This window comes from Callithrix jacchus, chromosome 7 (genome assembly GCF_049354715.1).
Source record: "Callithrix jacchus isolate 240 chromosome 7, calJac240_pri, whole genome shotgun sequence".
Classification (NCBI taxonomy): Eukaryota; Metazoa; Chordata; class Mammalia; order Primates; family Cebidae; genus Callithrix; species Callithrix jacchus.
In genome coordinates, this window is record NC_133508.1 from 112,462,518 (window position 1) to 112,480,355 (window position 17,838).

General features: G+C 37.1%; 1 protein-coding gene across 19 annotated transcripts in view; it reads right to left on the minus strand.

The window, feature by feature from the left end:
* Nucleotides 1–12,195: 12,195 nt before the first annotated feature.
* SLC44A5 (solute carrier family 44 member 5) overlaps nt 12,196–17,838 on the minus strand; it is a 466,490-nt gene continuing 460,847 nt past the window's right edge. For 15 of the 19 annotated variants that reach the window (XM_078332262.1, XM_035251898.3, XM_035251906.3 and 12 more), the window contains one exon: nt 12,196–16,707. In XM_078332262.1, the coding sequence (XP_078188388.1) occupies nt 16,595–16,707 (113 nt within the window). In that variant the 3' untranslated portion in view covers nt 12,196–16,594. The remainder of the gene's footprint in view (nt 16,708–17,838) is intronic. The other 4 variants (XM_035251903.3, XM_078332265.1, XM_078332259.1 and 1 more) reach the window with 1 other exon arrangement.

A 17,838-nucleotide genomic window follows, 5' to 3' on the forward strand; every position in this document is an offset into this window, starting at 1 on the left:
AAGCACCTGTTGTATGATAGACAGCAAGGCAAATACAGCCTGTGCTTTCATGTGACTTACTCTACTGGAAGCTATAAATAACTAAGCAGTTGGAATGACTGCTCTGAAGGGAAAGCAACGAGCAGCGACAATATACTTTTAAATCTTCCACACTGACTTCCACTCAGAGGGCTTTTAATAACTATCAAGTTGGATTTCGCTTCCCTCAAATCTGGGGGAAGATCCGGTGGTGAGATCTGTTAGTATGCATTTGTATCTGGTTCCTGTGAGCACCATTGTCAATATTCTGGGGTCTTTGCTGCCTGGGACACTTCAGAGGGGACTGATAATCAAGTGATCAATTCCAGGTGAGAAAAGTTCATGGAACTGTTCCGCACGGATGTTAAGTATAGTCTGAGTCAAGCATCCAGCAGCTGCTTCTTTGGGGGCTGACTGGGTGGCACTGGCAGGAATTCCAATTCCCTGGAGCTTGAAAGAAATACATATGACACTCTTTTATGTGAATCCAGCTAAAAACTGATTGGGGAACAAATGACAGCCAGATAGCTTTCCCTGCCATAGTTGTGAATCTTCCCTTTGAAAATTGCATTATTAGAGTTCTTTCCTCCCAAAACACCATATTATAAACCCAATGAGTATGCTCAGTGGTTGGGGATATATAAGAAAGCACTATGGGAAACATTCTAGATCAGCTCTTATTTCTGTTATTAATATTAAGGCAATTTTAGTGTCTGTATCTGCCTACACTTCATATTAAGAGATGGAGATTGTTTTTAGTATTTCTTGATAGAAGCAATAGATAAAGAGTTATTCATGTGCTCTGCTGTATGCAGTTCACACACACCAAATAACCCTCCTAACACATATACTTGCACATCTTGCACATGTACAGGCACATGCTGCAGGCATGGTCTGCTAAGGCAATCAAGGCACATCAATGGTCCTCCCTACATGTGTTTTTAAGTTCCATTAAGGAACCTTTGAGAGTGACTATTTCATAATGGCTCACACTTGATAAAAGCAGTTCAAGAGCAATTTATATGCCCAAGACTAACATATGAAAAAAAAACAAAAAACAAAAAAGAACGAAAGATAGTGTGAGGAGCAAAACAAAATTATTTTTATTTTATTATTTTTTTCTTTTTATTGCATTTTAGGTTTTGGAGTACACGTGAAGGACATGCAAGATTGTTGCATAGGTACACACATGGCAGTGTGATTTGCTGCCTATCTCCGCAACTCCCCACCCCCCGCTGTCCCTTCCCTATTTCCTCCCAACAGACCCCAATGTGTAGTACTCCCGTCCCTGCGTCCTTGTGTTCTCATTGTTCAACACCCACCTATGAGTGAGAACATGTGGTGTTTGATTTTCTGTTCTTGTGTCAGTTTGCTGAGAATGATGGTTTCCAGGTTCATCCATGTCCCTACAAAGGACACGAACTCATCGCTTTTGATGGCTTCATAATATTCCATGGCGTATATGTGCCACATTTTCCCAATCCAGTCTATCATCAATGGGCATTTGGGTTGGTTCCAGGTCTTTGCTATTGTAAACTGTGCTGCAATGAACATTTGTGTGCATGTGTCCTTATAGTAGAACGATTTATAATCCTTTGGATATATACCCAGTAATGGGATTGCTGGGTCAAATGGAATTTCTATTTCTAGGTCCTTGAGGAATCGCCACACTGTCTTCCACAATGGTTGAACTAATTTACACTCCCACCAACAGTGTGAAAGTGTTCCTATTTCTCCACATCCTCTCTAGCAACTGTTGTCTCCAGATTTTTTAATGATCGCCATTCTAACTGGTGTGAGATGGTATCTCAATGTGGTTTTGATTTGCATTTCTCTAATGACCAGTGATAATGAGCATTTTTTCATGTTTGTTGGCCTCATGTATGTCTTCTTTTTAAAGTGTCTGTTCATATCCTTTGCCCACTTTTGAATGGGCTTATTTGTTTTTTTCTTGTAAATCTCTTTGAATTCTTTGTAAATTCTGGATATCAGCCCTTTGTCAGATGGGTAAACTGCAAAAATTTTTTCCCATTCTGTTGCTTGCCGATTCACTCTAATGACTGTTTCTTTTGCCGTGCAGAAGCTGTGGAGTTTGATTAGGTCCCACTTGTCTATTTTGGCTTTTGTTGCCAATGCTTTGGGTGTTTTGGTCATGAAGTCCTTGTCTACTCCTATGTCCTGAATGGTTTTGCCTAGATTTTCTTCTAGGGTTTTTATGGTGTTAGGTATTATGTTTAAGTCTTTAATCCATATGGAGTTAATTTTAGTGTAAGGTGTCAGGAGGGGGTCCAGTTTCTGCTTTCTGCACATGGCTAGCCAGTTTTCCCAACACCATTTATTAAACAGGGAATCCTTTCCCCATTGCTTGTTTTTGTCAGGTTTGTCAAAGATTGGATGGTTGTAGATATGCTGTGTTGTGTCCAAGGCCCCTGTTCTGTTCCATCCGTCTATATCTCTGCTTTGGTACCAGTACCATGCTGTTTTGATTACTGTAGCCTGTAGTATGGTTTGAAGTCTGGTAGTGCGATGCCTCCCACTTTGTTCTTTTTGCTTAGAATTGACTTGGCTATGCTGGCTCTCTTTTGGTTCCATATGAAGTTCAAGGTGGTTTTTTCCAGTTCTGTGAAGAAGGTCTTTGGTAGCTTGATGGGGATAGCATTGAATCTATAAATTACTTTGGGAAGTATGGCTATTTTTACCATATTGATTCTTCCTAACCATAAACATGGACTGTTTCTCCATCTGTCTGTGTCCTCTCTTATTTCGTTGAGCAGTGGTCTGTAGTTCTCCTTGAAGAAGTCCTTTACATCCTTTGTTAGTTGTATTCCTAGGTATTTTATTCTCTTGGTAGCAATTGTGAATGGGAGTTTGCTCTTGATTTGGCTCTCTGTTTGTCTGTTATTGATGTGTAGAAATGCTTGTGATTTCTGCACATTGATTTTATATCCTGAGACTTTGCTGAAGTTGCTTATCAGTTTGAGAAGATTTTGGGCTGAGACCATGGGGTCTTCTAGATATACAATCATGTCGTCTGCAAAGAGACAATTTGGCTTCCTCTTTTCCTATTTGAATACCCTTTATTTCTTTTTCTTGCCTGATTGCTCTGGCTAGAACTTCCAGTACTATATTGAATAGGAGTGGTGAGAGCGGGCATCCTTGTCAAGTGCCAGATTTCAAAGGGAATGCTTCCAGATTTTTGCCCATTCAGTATGATATTGGCTGTTGGTTTGTTGTAAATAGCTTTTATCATTTTGAGATGCATTCCGTCAATACTTAGTTTATTGAGGGTTTTTAGCATAAAGGGCTGTTCAATTTTGTCAAAGGCCTTCTCTGGATCAATTGAGATAATCATGTGGTTTTTGTCTTTGGTTCTGTTTATATTGTGAATTATGTTTATAGACTTGCATATGTTGAATCAGCCGTGCATCCCTGGGATGTATCCTACTTGATCATGGTGGATAATCTTTTTGATGTGTTGTTGCAATCAGCTTCCCAGTATTTTATTGAAGATTTTTGCATCTATGTTCGTCATGGATATTGGCCTGAAGTTTTCTTTTCTTGTTGTGTCTCTGCCAAGTTTTGGTATTAGGATGATGTTGGTCTCATAAAATGATTTGGGAAGGATTCCCTCTTTTTGGATTATTTGGAATAGTTTCAGAAGGAATGGTACCTGTCCCTCTTTGTATGTCTTGTAGAATTCAGCTGTGAACTCATCTGGACCTGGGCTTTTTTTGGGTGGTAGGCTCTTAATTGCTGCCTCAACTTCAGACCTTGTTATTGGCCTATTCAGGCTTTTGACTTCTTCCTGGTTTAGGCTTGGGAGGAGGCAAGTGTCTAGGAATTTATCCATTTCTTCCAGGTTTACTAGTTTATGTGCATAGAGTTGTTTGTAGTAATCTCTGATGGTGGTTTGCATTTCTTTGGAATCTGTGGTGATTTCCCCTTTATCGTTTTTTATTTTATCTATTTGGTTATTGTCTCTTTTCTTTTTTATTAATCTGGCTAGTGGTCTATTTTATGGATCTTTTCAAAAAACCAGCTCCTGGATTTATTGATTTTTTGAAGGGTTTTTTTAATGTCTCTATCTCCTTCAGTTCTGCCCTGATCTTAGTTATTTATCATCTTCTGCTAGGTTTTGAGTTTTTTATCTTGCTCCTCTAGCTCTTTCAATTTTGACGATAGGGTGTCAATTTTAGATCTCTCCTTGCTTCTCATGTGGGCACTTATTGCTATATATACATTCAAGAACCAGTTGTTCAGTTTCCATAAAGCTGTGTGGTTCTGAGTTAGTTTCTGAATTCTGAGTTTTAACTTGATTGCACTGTGGTCTGAGAGACTGTTTGTTATGATTTCTTTTCTTTTGCATTTGCTGATATATGATTTACTTCCAATTATGTGTTTAATTTTAGAGTAGGTGTGATGTGGTGCTGAGAAGAATGTATATTCTCTGGATTTGGGGTGGAGAGTTCTGTAACTGTCTATTAGGTTTGCTTGTTCGAGGCCTGAGTTCAAGTCCCAGATATCCTTGTTTATTTTCTGTCTGGTTGATCTGTCAAATATTGACAATGGGGTATTAAAGTCTCCCACTATTATTTTGTGGGAGTCTAAGTCTCATTTTAAGTCATTAAGAACTTGCCTTATGTATCTGGGTGCTCCTGTATTGCGTGTGTATATATTTAGGATCCTTAGCTCTTGTTGCATTGATCCTTTTACCATTATGTAATGTCCTTCTTCGTCTCGTTTGATCTTTGTTGCTTTAAAGTCTATTTTATCAGAGACAAGAATTGCAACTCCTGCTTTTTTTTTTTTGCTCTCCATTTGCTTGGTAAATCTTCCTCCATCCCTTTATTTTGAGCCTTTGTGTATCCTTGCATGTGAGATGGGTTTCCTGGATACAGCACACCAATGGGTTTTATTTTTTAATCCAATTTGCCAATCTGTGTCTTTTGATAGGGGCATTTAGTCCATTTACATTTAGGGTTAATATTGTTATGTGTGAATTTGATCCTGCCATTTTGATGCTAGCTGGCTGTTTTGCCAGTTAGTTGATGCAGATTCTTCATTTTGTTGATGCTCTTTGCCATTTGGTATGTTTTGGAGTGGCTGGTACTGGTTGTTTCTTTCTATGTGTAGTGCCTCTTTCAGGAGCTCTTGTAAAGCAGGGCTGGTTGTGGTGAAATCTCTGAGTACTTGCTTGTTCACAAAGGATTTTATTTTTCCTTCACTTATTAAGCTTAGTTTTGCTGGATATGAAATTCTGGGTTGAAAGTTCATTTCTTTAAGGATGTTGAATATTGGCCCCCACTCTCTTCTGGCTTGTAGGGTTTCTGCTGAGAGATCTGCTGTGAGTCTGATGGACTTCCCTTTGTGGGTGACCCGACCTTTCTCTCTGGCTGCCCTTAGCATTTTCTCCTTCATTTCAACCTTGTTGAATCTGACGATTATGTGCCTTGGGGTTGCTCTTCTTGAGGAATATCTTTGTGGTGTTCTCTGTATTTCCTGGTCTTGAATATTGGCCTGCCTTGCTAGGTTGTGGAAGTTTTCCTGGATAATATCCTGAGGAGTATTTTCCAGCTTGGATTTGTCACATTCAGGTCCCCCTATCAAACATAGATTAGGTCTCTTCACATAGTCCCATATTTCTTGGAGACTTTGTTCATTCCTTTTTTGTACTTTTTTGTCTAATCTTGCCTTCTCATTTTATTTCATTGAGTTGATCTTCAACCTCTGATATCCTTTCTTCTCCCTGGTCAATTTGGCTGTTGAAACTTGTGCATGCTTCACAAAGTTCTCGTGTTGTGTTTTTCAGCTCTATCAATTCACTTATATTCCTCTCTAAGTTGTCCATTCTTGTTATCATTTTGTCTAATCTTTTTTCAAGGTTCTTAATTTCTTTGCATTGAGTTAGAACACGTTCTTTTAGCTCACAGAATTTTCTTATTACCCACCTTCTGAAGCCTGATTCTGTCATTTCATCATGCTCATTCTCCATCCAGCCTTGTTCCTTTACTGGTGAGGAGTTGTAATTTCTTGTAGGAGGATAGGTGTTCTGGTTTCGGGTGTTTTCATCCTTTTTGCCCTGGTTTCTTTCCATCTTTGTGGATTTATCCACCTATTGTCTTTGTAGTTGCTGACTTTCAGATTGGGTCTCTGAGTGGACATCCAGTTTGTTGATGACGAAGTTATTTCTGTTTCTTAGTTTTCCTTCTAACAATCTGGCCCTTCTGCTGTAGAACTGCTGAGGTCCACTCCAGGCCCTGCTTGCTTGGGGATCACCTGTAGCAGCTGCAGAACAGTAAGGGTTGCTACCAGTTTCTTCTTCTGCTATCTTTGTCCCAAATGTCAGTCTGATCTCTCCTTTATGAGGTGACTCTTTGGATATATGGGGGTCAGGGAGCTGCTTGAGAAGACAGTCTGTCCTTTATAGGAGGTCAAGTGCTGAGCTGTGTGCTCCGTTGTTTCATTCAGAGCTGCTGGGCAGGTATGTTTAAGTCTGCTGCAGAACTCATAAACCCCCCTTTTTTTCCAGGTGTTCTGTCCCAGGGAGTTAGGGCTTTATTTATGAGTTTCCATTGTGCTGCTGCCTTTTTTTCAGGGTTGCCCTGCCCTTCAAGGAGGCAGCCTAGTCACTGTCTGCCTGCAGAGGCTTTGCTGAGCTGCTGTGGGCTCCACCCAGCTGCCATGTGAACTTCCCTGCAGTACTATTTATATGAGTGTAGTTAGAACTGCCTCGGCAATGGTGGCCCACCTCTGTAATGGCAGACTCTCTCTGTAATGGTGGGTTGCCTCAGCAACAGGGGGCTGCCTCAGCAATGGCAGACTACCTCCTTAGTGGTGGAGTGCCTCAGTAATGGCGTATGTCCCTCCCCGACAGAGCTGGGCCTTCCCAGGTTCAGCTGTGCTTGCTGTGAAACCCTCAACCCAGAGCATTTCCAATTGCTGTTTTTTTTTTTTTGTGGGGGTGGGACCAGACAAGCCTGATCACCTCGCTTCCTGCCTCAGAGCCGTTTTTTTTTTAGATGAATGGTTGACTCTCTCCCAGGTGTTCCAGTCGCCTGTTGAAAAGGCACCAGGTTCTGTGTGATTTCCCGTGCAGTGACCCACTGCACTTGCTGAAACATCAGGGCTGAGATTCGTGGCCCTTTTTTGCCTGGGAATCTCCTGACCTGGCTCCCTGTTTCAGTCCCCTTCTTAATCAGATGAATGGGCAACTCTGCCTTCCTGGAGCTCCAATCGCCTTCCTAAAAGGGCACCCAGACCAGTGTATTTTGTACAGAGAACTGCTGCGCTGGGGTGCAGGCCAAAACAGCTGCGCTGGTGACCCATGGGTCTCCTCTGCCTAAGAGTCTCCTGGTCTGTGGGCAATAAAAATCCATCTGGAAATGCAGCATCCACTCACCCTCTGTGCTTTCACTGGGAGCTGCAATCCTGAGCTGCTCCTAATTGGCCATCTTGGATCTACCCAAAATTATTTTTAAAAGTTTCTAATAGCAGCAAAAATTAAACAATTTGTAAAAAGGGTAAATTTAACAATTTATGAAATAATTTAATTTTAAAGTAATAATTAGGAAAATGGAGAAACTTTTTTGGTTAAGATTTGGTATGTTTTGTATCAGAAATGTTTTGATCCATTAACTTAACATTTACTTTTTTATATGAACTGGGAAATATAATCAGTGCTCAGATATTCTCTACTTCTACCACTTAAAGTGCTAAAATTAGCATTCTAAATATACCCTGATGCTCCAAGAAGCTATATAAAAAATATAGTTGTTCCAAAAATCTCTAACTTTGTTCTTTTGATTTAATTTGATTAAAATCAAAATTTTAAATTTGATTTCTCTTACCTCACCTACCAAAACCACAGTGATGATTCAACTTATGTGTTATAGATGGCAAAATAATTTGTCTATCTTTAGTTATTTAAATAATATGACATAAAATAGCTTCTAGCCACTTCTTTCTTCTTTCTTTTGAGGTCACTAAAAGCTAATTTAGGACTCACTAAAAGAAAAGGCATATTGCTTTTAAACATAGTTTATTCTTTACTGATTTTATTTAAGACAGGTAAGGCCTCTCTCTGGTTCTGCCTCAGAAAAACAGGAGCCTCAACTATTAGGCTGGAAATAGTCCTCTAGACAAACTTGAAGCCTACCGTTTTCAGGAGTTTCCTGTCTACAACCCAATGTAGAGAAACAGAATGTAAAAACTCTTTCCACTGACCTACACAAACTCATGGAGCAGGGCTGAAGAGAAAAACCTCTTTCAGATTAACCAGGTACAGATCTGTGGCCTTAATTTTGAAGGCTATGCTCATCTAGTTATGAAACATTAAATGTAACTGTGACTCTGTTTCCAGCATTATTTAGATTACAAGTAAAGGTTAAGGAACTCTAGAAATGCCATCCAGTTTGCCAACTTTACAATCCTGGCTTAATGCCAGGATTTAAGAGAAAGGTAATGGTGAGGAATCATGAGACAGGAGAGCTAAAATCTCAGTGAAGTTCCTCTTGGCTACTCAGAAAGAGTCTGTCATCAGTGACCCAAGAATTCAAGCTATGTTAAAGAAGTCTCATGTGGGATTTGGAATGAAGCTCTAGAGAAGACAGGAGAGTCACCTAGACTCATTTACTCTGGCTTGGGTGCAGGGAGGGAAGATTCTTCCAGTACTGTGATGCCCTTCACCAGCTTCCCAGAGAGGCCAAAATAGACTTTCCACTGGGGTAGAAAAGGAGTGGTAAAGTCCAGGTGCTGAAAGTCCTCAGTCAAGAGAATGTCACTGTTAATGACTAACAGGCATTGCCCAAATCTATGTACCAGTCTTCATTAATGGATATGATGCTCACTTTCATGTTACCTTGAGGTAACAGCACTGTGAGGAGGGGCTTTGCTTCAGTTGTCAGTTGAGGAAGCCTCTGAGCAGTTTAACACCTTGCTTGTGCTGGCAGAGTAACAGCATGATTCTGGAAAGCTCCTCTGCCAGACTCTGGCATTTGTCTTTCCTTATGCCCTAGCATGGTTCATGACTCATTCTGTGGATATGCTAGTCCATAGCACAAACCAACCTGCTGGTTGAAGTCTTCCTCTTCATAATTGTTTTTTCTTCTACCTCCGTTTCCTCCCAAATATCTTATTATAAATGCAGATTTTTTAAGCAGGGGAAAATGAAATAATAGATTGAGTTGGAGGGAAGGAAATGACAGGGAAGATCTGACAAAGAATTCATCTTTGTGTTGAGAGGAAAGAGAGGAAAAAACACAAACTCATCATGACAGCAAAGCTTTGGCTAATGTGCACAAGTGCTGTGAAAAAGGGGCAGATGTTTTTTAATCCCTTAGTCATAAATCATATTGGGACATCATTCTTTTTGTTTATTTGTTTAGGCTGAATGTAAATAAGCATTTGATTAGTTTCGTTGTAACACAGTTGGTTTCAATGCTATTTATTAGAGAATGGAAAAATATTTTTATTTGCTTAATTACTAGCTTATGATTTGCTATTGAGTTTTTCAATAGATTTATGAATTGCATTCAGAAGGCACCCCACTTCCTGTAGCATTGCCTTATTTGATTCCACTAGAAATTTTTGTGTTTTAGGTTTTCCAGTTTTTCCTTGGATAGCAATGCTTTTCCCAACATCCTACCTTCATTTCCTTCTTTCTGTTCAGATACACATGCAGCAGTGCACATTCATCTGCCTAAAAGAATGTGGAGATTCCAAGGTTACTGTAAAATGGACCAAGTTCAGGCTCCACATTAATTTATATGTAGAATGAAAACATCTTCCTCTTTTGATAAGCCTTTCCCACCCTTGTTAACATACCATGCTCTGTAACTGCAAAGGGACATAAGATGAAGATATATCACATTTTGGAGCCAGTGGTAGAAGGGTGTTTTACTCACATTCACAATTTTCCCACTTGCTTAAATTATTCTTATTCATACAGTAAACACAAAAGAAAAAGAAAACCAAGGAATTAAATTTAAAGAAAATAAAGCTAGTGACTTCAAATAGTAAAACTGAATTGCTTGCTTTTAAATTTATCACATAACAGCCCCCATTTCCCCAGTGCAGAAATCATGACGGAAGATGTTGCCAGATTCTACACATTTTGGCTGCCTTTCATTCCAAGCAATTGTAAAATTGTAAATGGGGGAAAGGGCAGTTAGTTTGACCTGATACATTTTAATAGGGTCCATGATGGTGACATCATTCTGTTGTTTTAAGCCTTGAATAAATGATACTCAATATCCATGAATGAATGAATTCACATTCGTTTTAATGGGGGTTGGCTCTGTTTTCTGGATGATGATTGATTCACTAACAACCAGAAGTAACTCAGCTAGGTCCTGAGATAAATGTCTTTAATGCCCATTATAGCCTTAATATAGGAAGTAGCTTTGAAATAATAATTTTCAAATAAATAAAAAAATCAAATATATATATTTTTCTGCCATATATAGCCATATATATTTGTTTTTATTTACTTCGTTAGACCTAGATAATGAGAATTAGATTATAAGACACAAAGTTGTTAATATCAATGGAACATGCATCTGCTATATTGATTTTTTCATTAATGATTTATTGAATTGTGTTCTTATAATCATATATCTATATCTTATTATAAAACAATCATTTGCAGACATCTAAGGTTAACATTTGCAAGAAACTGGAAAAAACGTTAAGATGTCATTTCATATACTATGGTCTGCAATAATGATTTCAGTTCAAATTTGTCCCCATATCTTTTGCCAACAAAAACTGATTTATAAAGCATGTTCCTCAATCCAGAACCAGATAATATGGGAGATAATTGTTATGCCTGGATAGAGTTTAAGAGTAATTTCCTGAGGCACCACTTGTAAAAGTGAAAGAACATACATTGGAATGAGTGCTGGTCAGCTGTATATAAAAAAGAAAAATGAGAAATTGTTACATAGAGCCTGTTTGCCAATATCAGTTTAAGTAATAATCACAATGTCCCTGATGATCCCATAGAACCTTTCATGGTGTGATTTTATTATATGGACACACTAACTCTTTTTAAGCTTTTTAGGCACATAGAAAAAGCCAAATTAATCATTGCACAATCATATATCATTTATTTACCAACATGAGTGCTTTATCATGTAAAATAGTAGTGATTAAGACGTAAAAAAAGTACTTGGTTTTCTTCTGGAAAAATATAAAAAGTATTTTTATTTCAAATAAGAAAAGAATCAGCTATATTAATAAAATATTTTCATATTGTCTTATTAACATGTTCTTATTTTAAAAGAACACTGAAAACTGCAAGATCATTGTTCAATGTTTTTATTGAATGAAACCCCTTAAATTTTAGGGGCAAGCTCAGTGGCCTATGCCTGGAATCCCAGCACTTTGGGAAGCCAAGGTGGGCAGCTCACCTGAGTTCAGGAGTTCAAGACTAGACTGGCCAACATGGTAAAACCCCATCTCTTCTAAAAATACAAAAATTAGCCAGGCATGGTGGCAGGTGCCTGTAGTCCCAGCTACTTGGGAGGCTGAGGCAGGAGAACAGCTTGAACCCAGGAGGTGGAGGCTGCAGTGAGTGTCAATCCCGCACTGCACTTCAGCCTGGGAGACAGAGAATGGCTCCATCTAAAATAAATAAATAAATTTTAATGAAAAATTAATTTTGAAGATTTAACATATAATTCAATCTAAGAAAAGACACCAATATATTTGTTTTAAAATTTAGCTTAAGATAAATCAGTGATAGGTATGTTTAATCTTGCTTTAGGAAACTACTATTAATTGGTGTTCACATTCTTCAGGGCCTCTAAATGTATACCTGCCTAGAAAATAATGACAATTTCCACCTATAAATTTTGACAAAACCAAATGAAGGACTGAGCAAAGCTTTGGCAAATAAAAACAAAAAACAACTGCCTAATTTAGGCTGTTTGAGTTTTTTTTTTAAGTATCTCATCCATTTAGTTTTGACTTATTTACTTTGTATAAATTATTAGTTTTAGTTATTTGATTTGTCCATCCACAGCTGGAGAAAAATGGAAATTTAAAAAAGGTAAATCTAGATTAAAATTAAAACTCCATCTAGATATTTTGTACAGAGAAGATACTGTCATAGCATAGTGGATTGTGAAAACGAAAGCCTTTATCTTTTTGTGGCTTAAATAAATCAAAACACAGTTATTTCTTATTTAAATCTTTATTAAAAGAAAAAACAAATCGATTTAAAACAATAACAACAAATTTCATCAAATATTAAACATTTTAATTATCAAAGATATTTAGACAATTACATTTCTAACATTTCTGCACAGCAGAAGCACACCGATTATAGAGCTCAGACTGTCATGTGCTCATGTGAGTTTATTTTTGGCATAAAAGTATCTAAAGTCACATTTACACAAATGTGATAATACAAACTGATAGTAACCTACTGTTGATTGATTCTCAAAGCTTTCACAAATTATCATTATATGATTGACATTCTTAGGGTGAATACTTTTATGGACTCTTTCTGTAACACTGAGTAACCAACTGAATTAATTTCCTTAAAAGTTAGTAGTACTGGTCAAATTATTTAAAACTGACTTGGAAATTATGTTCCTGTTTATAGTTACACAATAAATTAACATACTGTAAGTAAACTGATTATTTCATACCAAAGGTGAGAAAATGAAATGGCATATATAGAATAGGCTTTGCTGAAAATAAATGATTGTTCAAAAGGGAGCTATTCCGTACATGACATCCATGAGCACCCTTTCGAGGAGTAAAGTTTCCCTTTTTCCCTTTCTGATCTTTGTAAAACACTGAGAAATGCAGTATTATACCTATTGTATTTTCAAAGATCTACCATAGAAAACATTTCATTTTTAAACTTCTCTTTTAGTAAAAAAACACAGAAACCCGACAAGTGTTCTTTCAGGATTTGTTTTTTTTTTCTTCTTGCGTGTAGTACACATTCATGAATGTCCACTAGGCGCAAGGGAAATTGTTTAGCTGCACAATGTATTCTATAATAGTGAGGTTATCCAACAGAGCAAAATGACAAATGTTTTCCAATCAGTGAGCTAAGAGTGAAACAAATGCAGTAAGACTTGTTTTAATAACTAAACATTGCAGGTTTTAAATTTTTTAAAACAATGTTTGTAAACTTGCCCATAAAAGCTGGGTAATATTAAACAGCCAGTAAGGCACTTTGTCAGAGGGCGAAGTAGTAACGGCTGGATGATTGGCAATTTGTTTAATAGGAAACATTCTAACTCTGAAGTGGGGCAGTCCTTCAACTGATTTACTGTCCAACAAGAGTGGGAAAAGCTTTAAAATTTTTAATTTCACTTTGCTAACCAATTTTCCCTGCAGAAGAAGTCTTTTAGTTGTAAATTAAAAAATATATTAGGAGCTATCAATTTAAATAATGTATTATTTTTCAATCTAAGATTTAAAAGAATATTAACATATTCAGTAGTATTTTCAAAACATCCAAGCCACTTTTTAAAAATGAATTACAAAACAAATGATCTTAGTATAAAAATGTTTTATGTTATTAACAATTCCCTTGCGACTTCTGATGGCTTCACGTATTACAGTATAAGCTTTGGTATAAAACATGCAAATGCAAGCCAACAAGGTCGTGAATACAGTGTTGCTAAATACAAAGCACTTATGAAACAAATGTTGCACAGACACAGCAGATGGAGAAAAGGTAACACAGCTGTAGGACGACCAGTTTGCTCTTCTACTGCTTCTTAGTTTGTAGATTTTCCTCTTGGAAAATCTTCAGCAGAGGTTGACTCACGTAATAAGGTCTTGCAGGAGAACCATCGTGTCTTTCTAAATCTTCCACTAGGAGGAAGAATGGTACAGATTAAATATCAAAGCAGAACTGTAAGAGAAGTAACATCGCCATCTGCTGTATACTTGCTTTACAGCAATTCAAAATACTTATTTTTTAAAAACAGCATAGTTTGGCATCAACGTTACTGTAAACATAGTTATGAGAAAACAATCAGCCCTTGTTATGTCAGCAAGATATTATTTCATTCTGTGTAACAGGTCAGATTCTGCCAATATTGCATGTCTCTCAGTTGCATGATTGAGAAAATAACTTTCACCTTCATTTTTAAAATATACTTTCTAAATTACTATCTTTGTTTAAAATTTTGTTTTGTCATCAACAATTTAGATAGTACAGCCTTGAAAAATAAACATTGTGAAATTTCAGATTTCAAGCCCATTGACTGCAAGTTTTGAGGAATATTGCCCTGTTTTTTCACAGTTAATAGTTTGCTTTCTAAGAAAATGGCTTGCAAATATCTTCTCAAAAACAATGCTCGTTTTTATTCTACATATTTGAATTACACAAATAAGTAGTAAATGGAGAATATTTTTCTGACTAGATATTAGCCCATAATATAAATTGGCAACTACTTTCATGTATTGATTTATGTTTTATTCAAGTGATTTTTCAACTTTTTTTTTTTTTTTTTTTGAGACAGTTTTGCTCTGTCACCCAGGCTGGAATGCAGTGGCATGATCATAGTTAACTGCAGCCTTGACTTCTTTGGCTCAAGAAACCCTCACGTTTCAGCTTCCTGAGTAGCTGAGACTACAGGTGTGTGCCAGCAAAGTTGGCTAATTTTTATATTTTTAATAAAGATGGGGGTTCACCATGTTACCTAGGCTAGTCTAGAACTCCTAGTCTCAAGCAATCTGTCCAGCTCAGACTCCCAAAGTGCTGGGATTACAGGTGTGAGCCACTGCAGCTGGCCAATTTTTCAACTTTTATATATATCAGAATCAGCTAGAGAACTTTATAATAATTCACATTGTGGCTCATATCAAATCACAATATATCAGAATCTCCTGGGCAGAGCACAGACATCTATAGTTATAACAAATTCTCAGGTAGAGGTCACTATTCTACTAGTTCTTTGTTGTGGCCCTTGTCTTGTTGAAAAACAAAATAATAATAATCTAGATAGAGAAGTTGTCATTATTCTCTGCCTTATGCTTCAAGGAGAATAAGAATGTAGAAGGCTGTTTGCCAAAATATGAAGCCAGGCGACACTTTTGAATACAATAATCTCAAGAATGTAAGCCACCAGCATTACATATTAAAAGTCTTCCCTATTCATTGGCTTATTGCTAGTAATTAATCTGCCATAGAGTCAATTTAAATCTAGGTTTCTACACTTGAAGATAATAAGTATTTATATCAATCTATAACACAATAATACATTTCTGAATCTTTTCTTGGAAACATGGGTGATATTCAGAGCAACATGTTAGATTGACATGTTCCTTTCTGTCAATACATACATAATCCTTATACATAAGCTTAAGGTAAAAGCCAAGAAGATACAAATTGATTCAATGCTCCTTTTGGGATGCATTTTTGCACCATTAACCACATCATATGCATCGCACACAGGGGATGGCTAAGCAAGGTGTGTGTCTGATTCATGCTTTGTTCTGTCATTCAAAACTTAGGCATGACTACCAGAAACCTCTGGCCAGCAGGAGTGGCAGGTGGGCATAACCTTCCTCCTAAGCCCTGCAGGGAGAGTTCCTAACCTGCAGTAAGCCTCGAATAAAGGATGGTGAGGGCCGACAGTATATTTCCTTAGGGTAAAATCTGAAGTGTCTTACTTTTCTCTTTCCTTGCTGAAAGTTGAGACAAAATTAAGCCTTTTGTGGAACAAAGCCACACAATCTCTTTAATCTAGAAATACAGGTATGCTCATGAAAAGATATAATCATTCTTCTGAAACAAATTCATACTGGTTTTCTATATAGTGGAAATAGGAAATTTGGGTTAAAGACAAAAGGCATGAGTTATGTAGCAATTTCAGTTTGTTCAGAACATTTTCACTGTGGACAGAGGTTCATGTTGTTGGAAATGACACTCCAGAACTCAGATTGGACTTCAATATAAACATCATTCCAATGAAACAGAATGCGCTATGAAGGTTCCACAGTACTTTTTACCCAGTAATGCTCTCTGTAGAACCTATATAACATTAACATCTATGTTTGTTATGGACTTGACTCACTGAAATATACTTCCTAGGGAACCATTAATACAAGTTTAATCACAGTTTAGAGAGTTGTCCACCAGCTTGAACAGTATAAATATAACCATAGCACCATATTTACAAATTTAGTACCATATGCTGGTTAACTATAAATCAATATTTTATGGCTAATAAATTACACATTTATAGTGTTTTCAAAAATTGCCTGAATATCCTTTACAAATATACACTTATAAAAAGAAAGGCTATCAAAGTGCCGCAATGGAAACAGCACACTGAGTTATAAAAGTTATTAAAACACTCTCAGCTACAGATTTTAAAAAACGTTTGACATTAACATTTTGATCTTTAGTTGGGAACACAGTCTATAAAGTAGACAGCAGCTAATGTCATCAAATGCCTGACACCTCAGGTGGTACCAGGTGCTGACTTCTTAGAATTAAGCACAGAAATTTCACATTACTCAAAAGCAACATTTTCAAATTACAATCAACCAAATTTACACAACTTCTACTTAAATATGAGTGACACTGTTTGGAGCTTTTCTACTCTTTCTGCTTCTGGGGAACTAGTTGCTTCTTGATCAGAATTCCGTGCAGGTTAGGGGTTATGAAGTAGGGTTTTTCTGTAGATCCATCGTTTCTTTCCAGATCTTCACCTGTATATGCAGCAACCAAAGCAGGCAAAAGCAGCAGCAGCAGAACAGTTAAACACGTTTTTACAAATTGAAGGGTCGAACAGGGAAAAATTAGAAAAATCAGTGTTAGTCAAATATAAGACAAATTAGTGTAGTTTGCTTGCTGATGCTGGGCAAAGCAAGAAGCTTCACCTCTGCCAGGAAGCACTGAAACTTCATAAATCCCTCCCACTCCCAAAGAGATGTATTTTGATAGTTTAAAGGCTAAGGAGATATTCTATGTCCCTTCAAAACTGTCATCTTTAAATTTTGTAACTGTTCACTTCAGAAAGTTATAAACTGCCGAATCCTCAGGGATGGAGCTGTATAGAAAGTGTATTAATTCCGTGATAAATATAGAATAATAACAGAATTTCAGGAAGTGTCTTAATTCCATGATACATGTAGAATAATAATAAAGTTTCAAGTCACTTCTAATGGTAGTCCATACTCTAATGTTATAGACGAAGACCCTGAAGCCCAGGATGATAAAATAACTGCTGTCAAAAGCTCTGAGGTAAATAAGGTAAGATAGGGATCCAGCCTCTTGACATCTAGTCTTGCTTTTGTTCTACCTAACTATAAGGCATCCTGTCCCAAATTCTTGCAGTCTTCCTCAGATTATATCTGAAAGCTAATATCAATGTATTCTGACTCTTGTAATATATTAATTTACCTTTCTGCTTTGCTTAGGCTAATATTACATTGATGGCATGTTCACTGACCACTCACCTGCTGGGTAGTTGGGGGGAAGCATCAGAATTATGCTGAGAAACAAGGATACATTTGCATGAAATTAAGTCTCCCACAGATACATACAACTCACAGCAGAGAGTAGCTGTACTCTTGGGAATGGTTATGTCATTGGTTTAGTAGATTTCTACATTAAACCTCACAGTAATCTTCCTCACATACGAAATGAAAAGCAAAGGAGGAACATGATAGATGCTGAACAGTTTTGTCTTTTTGTCTTAATCCTATTTCTATACAATAGTCCTCTTTTATCCACAGCTTTGCTTTCTACAATTCCACTTTCTGTGGTTTTAGTTACCCAAGGTCCAGAATATGAAATCCAAAATTCCAGAAATAAACAATTCATTAATTTTAAATTGT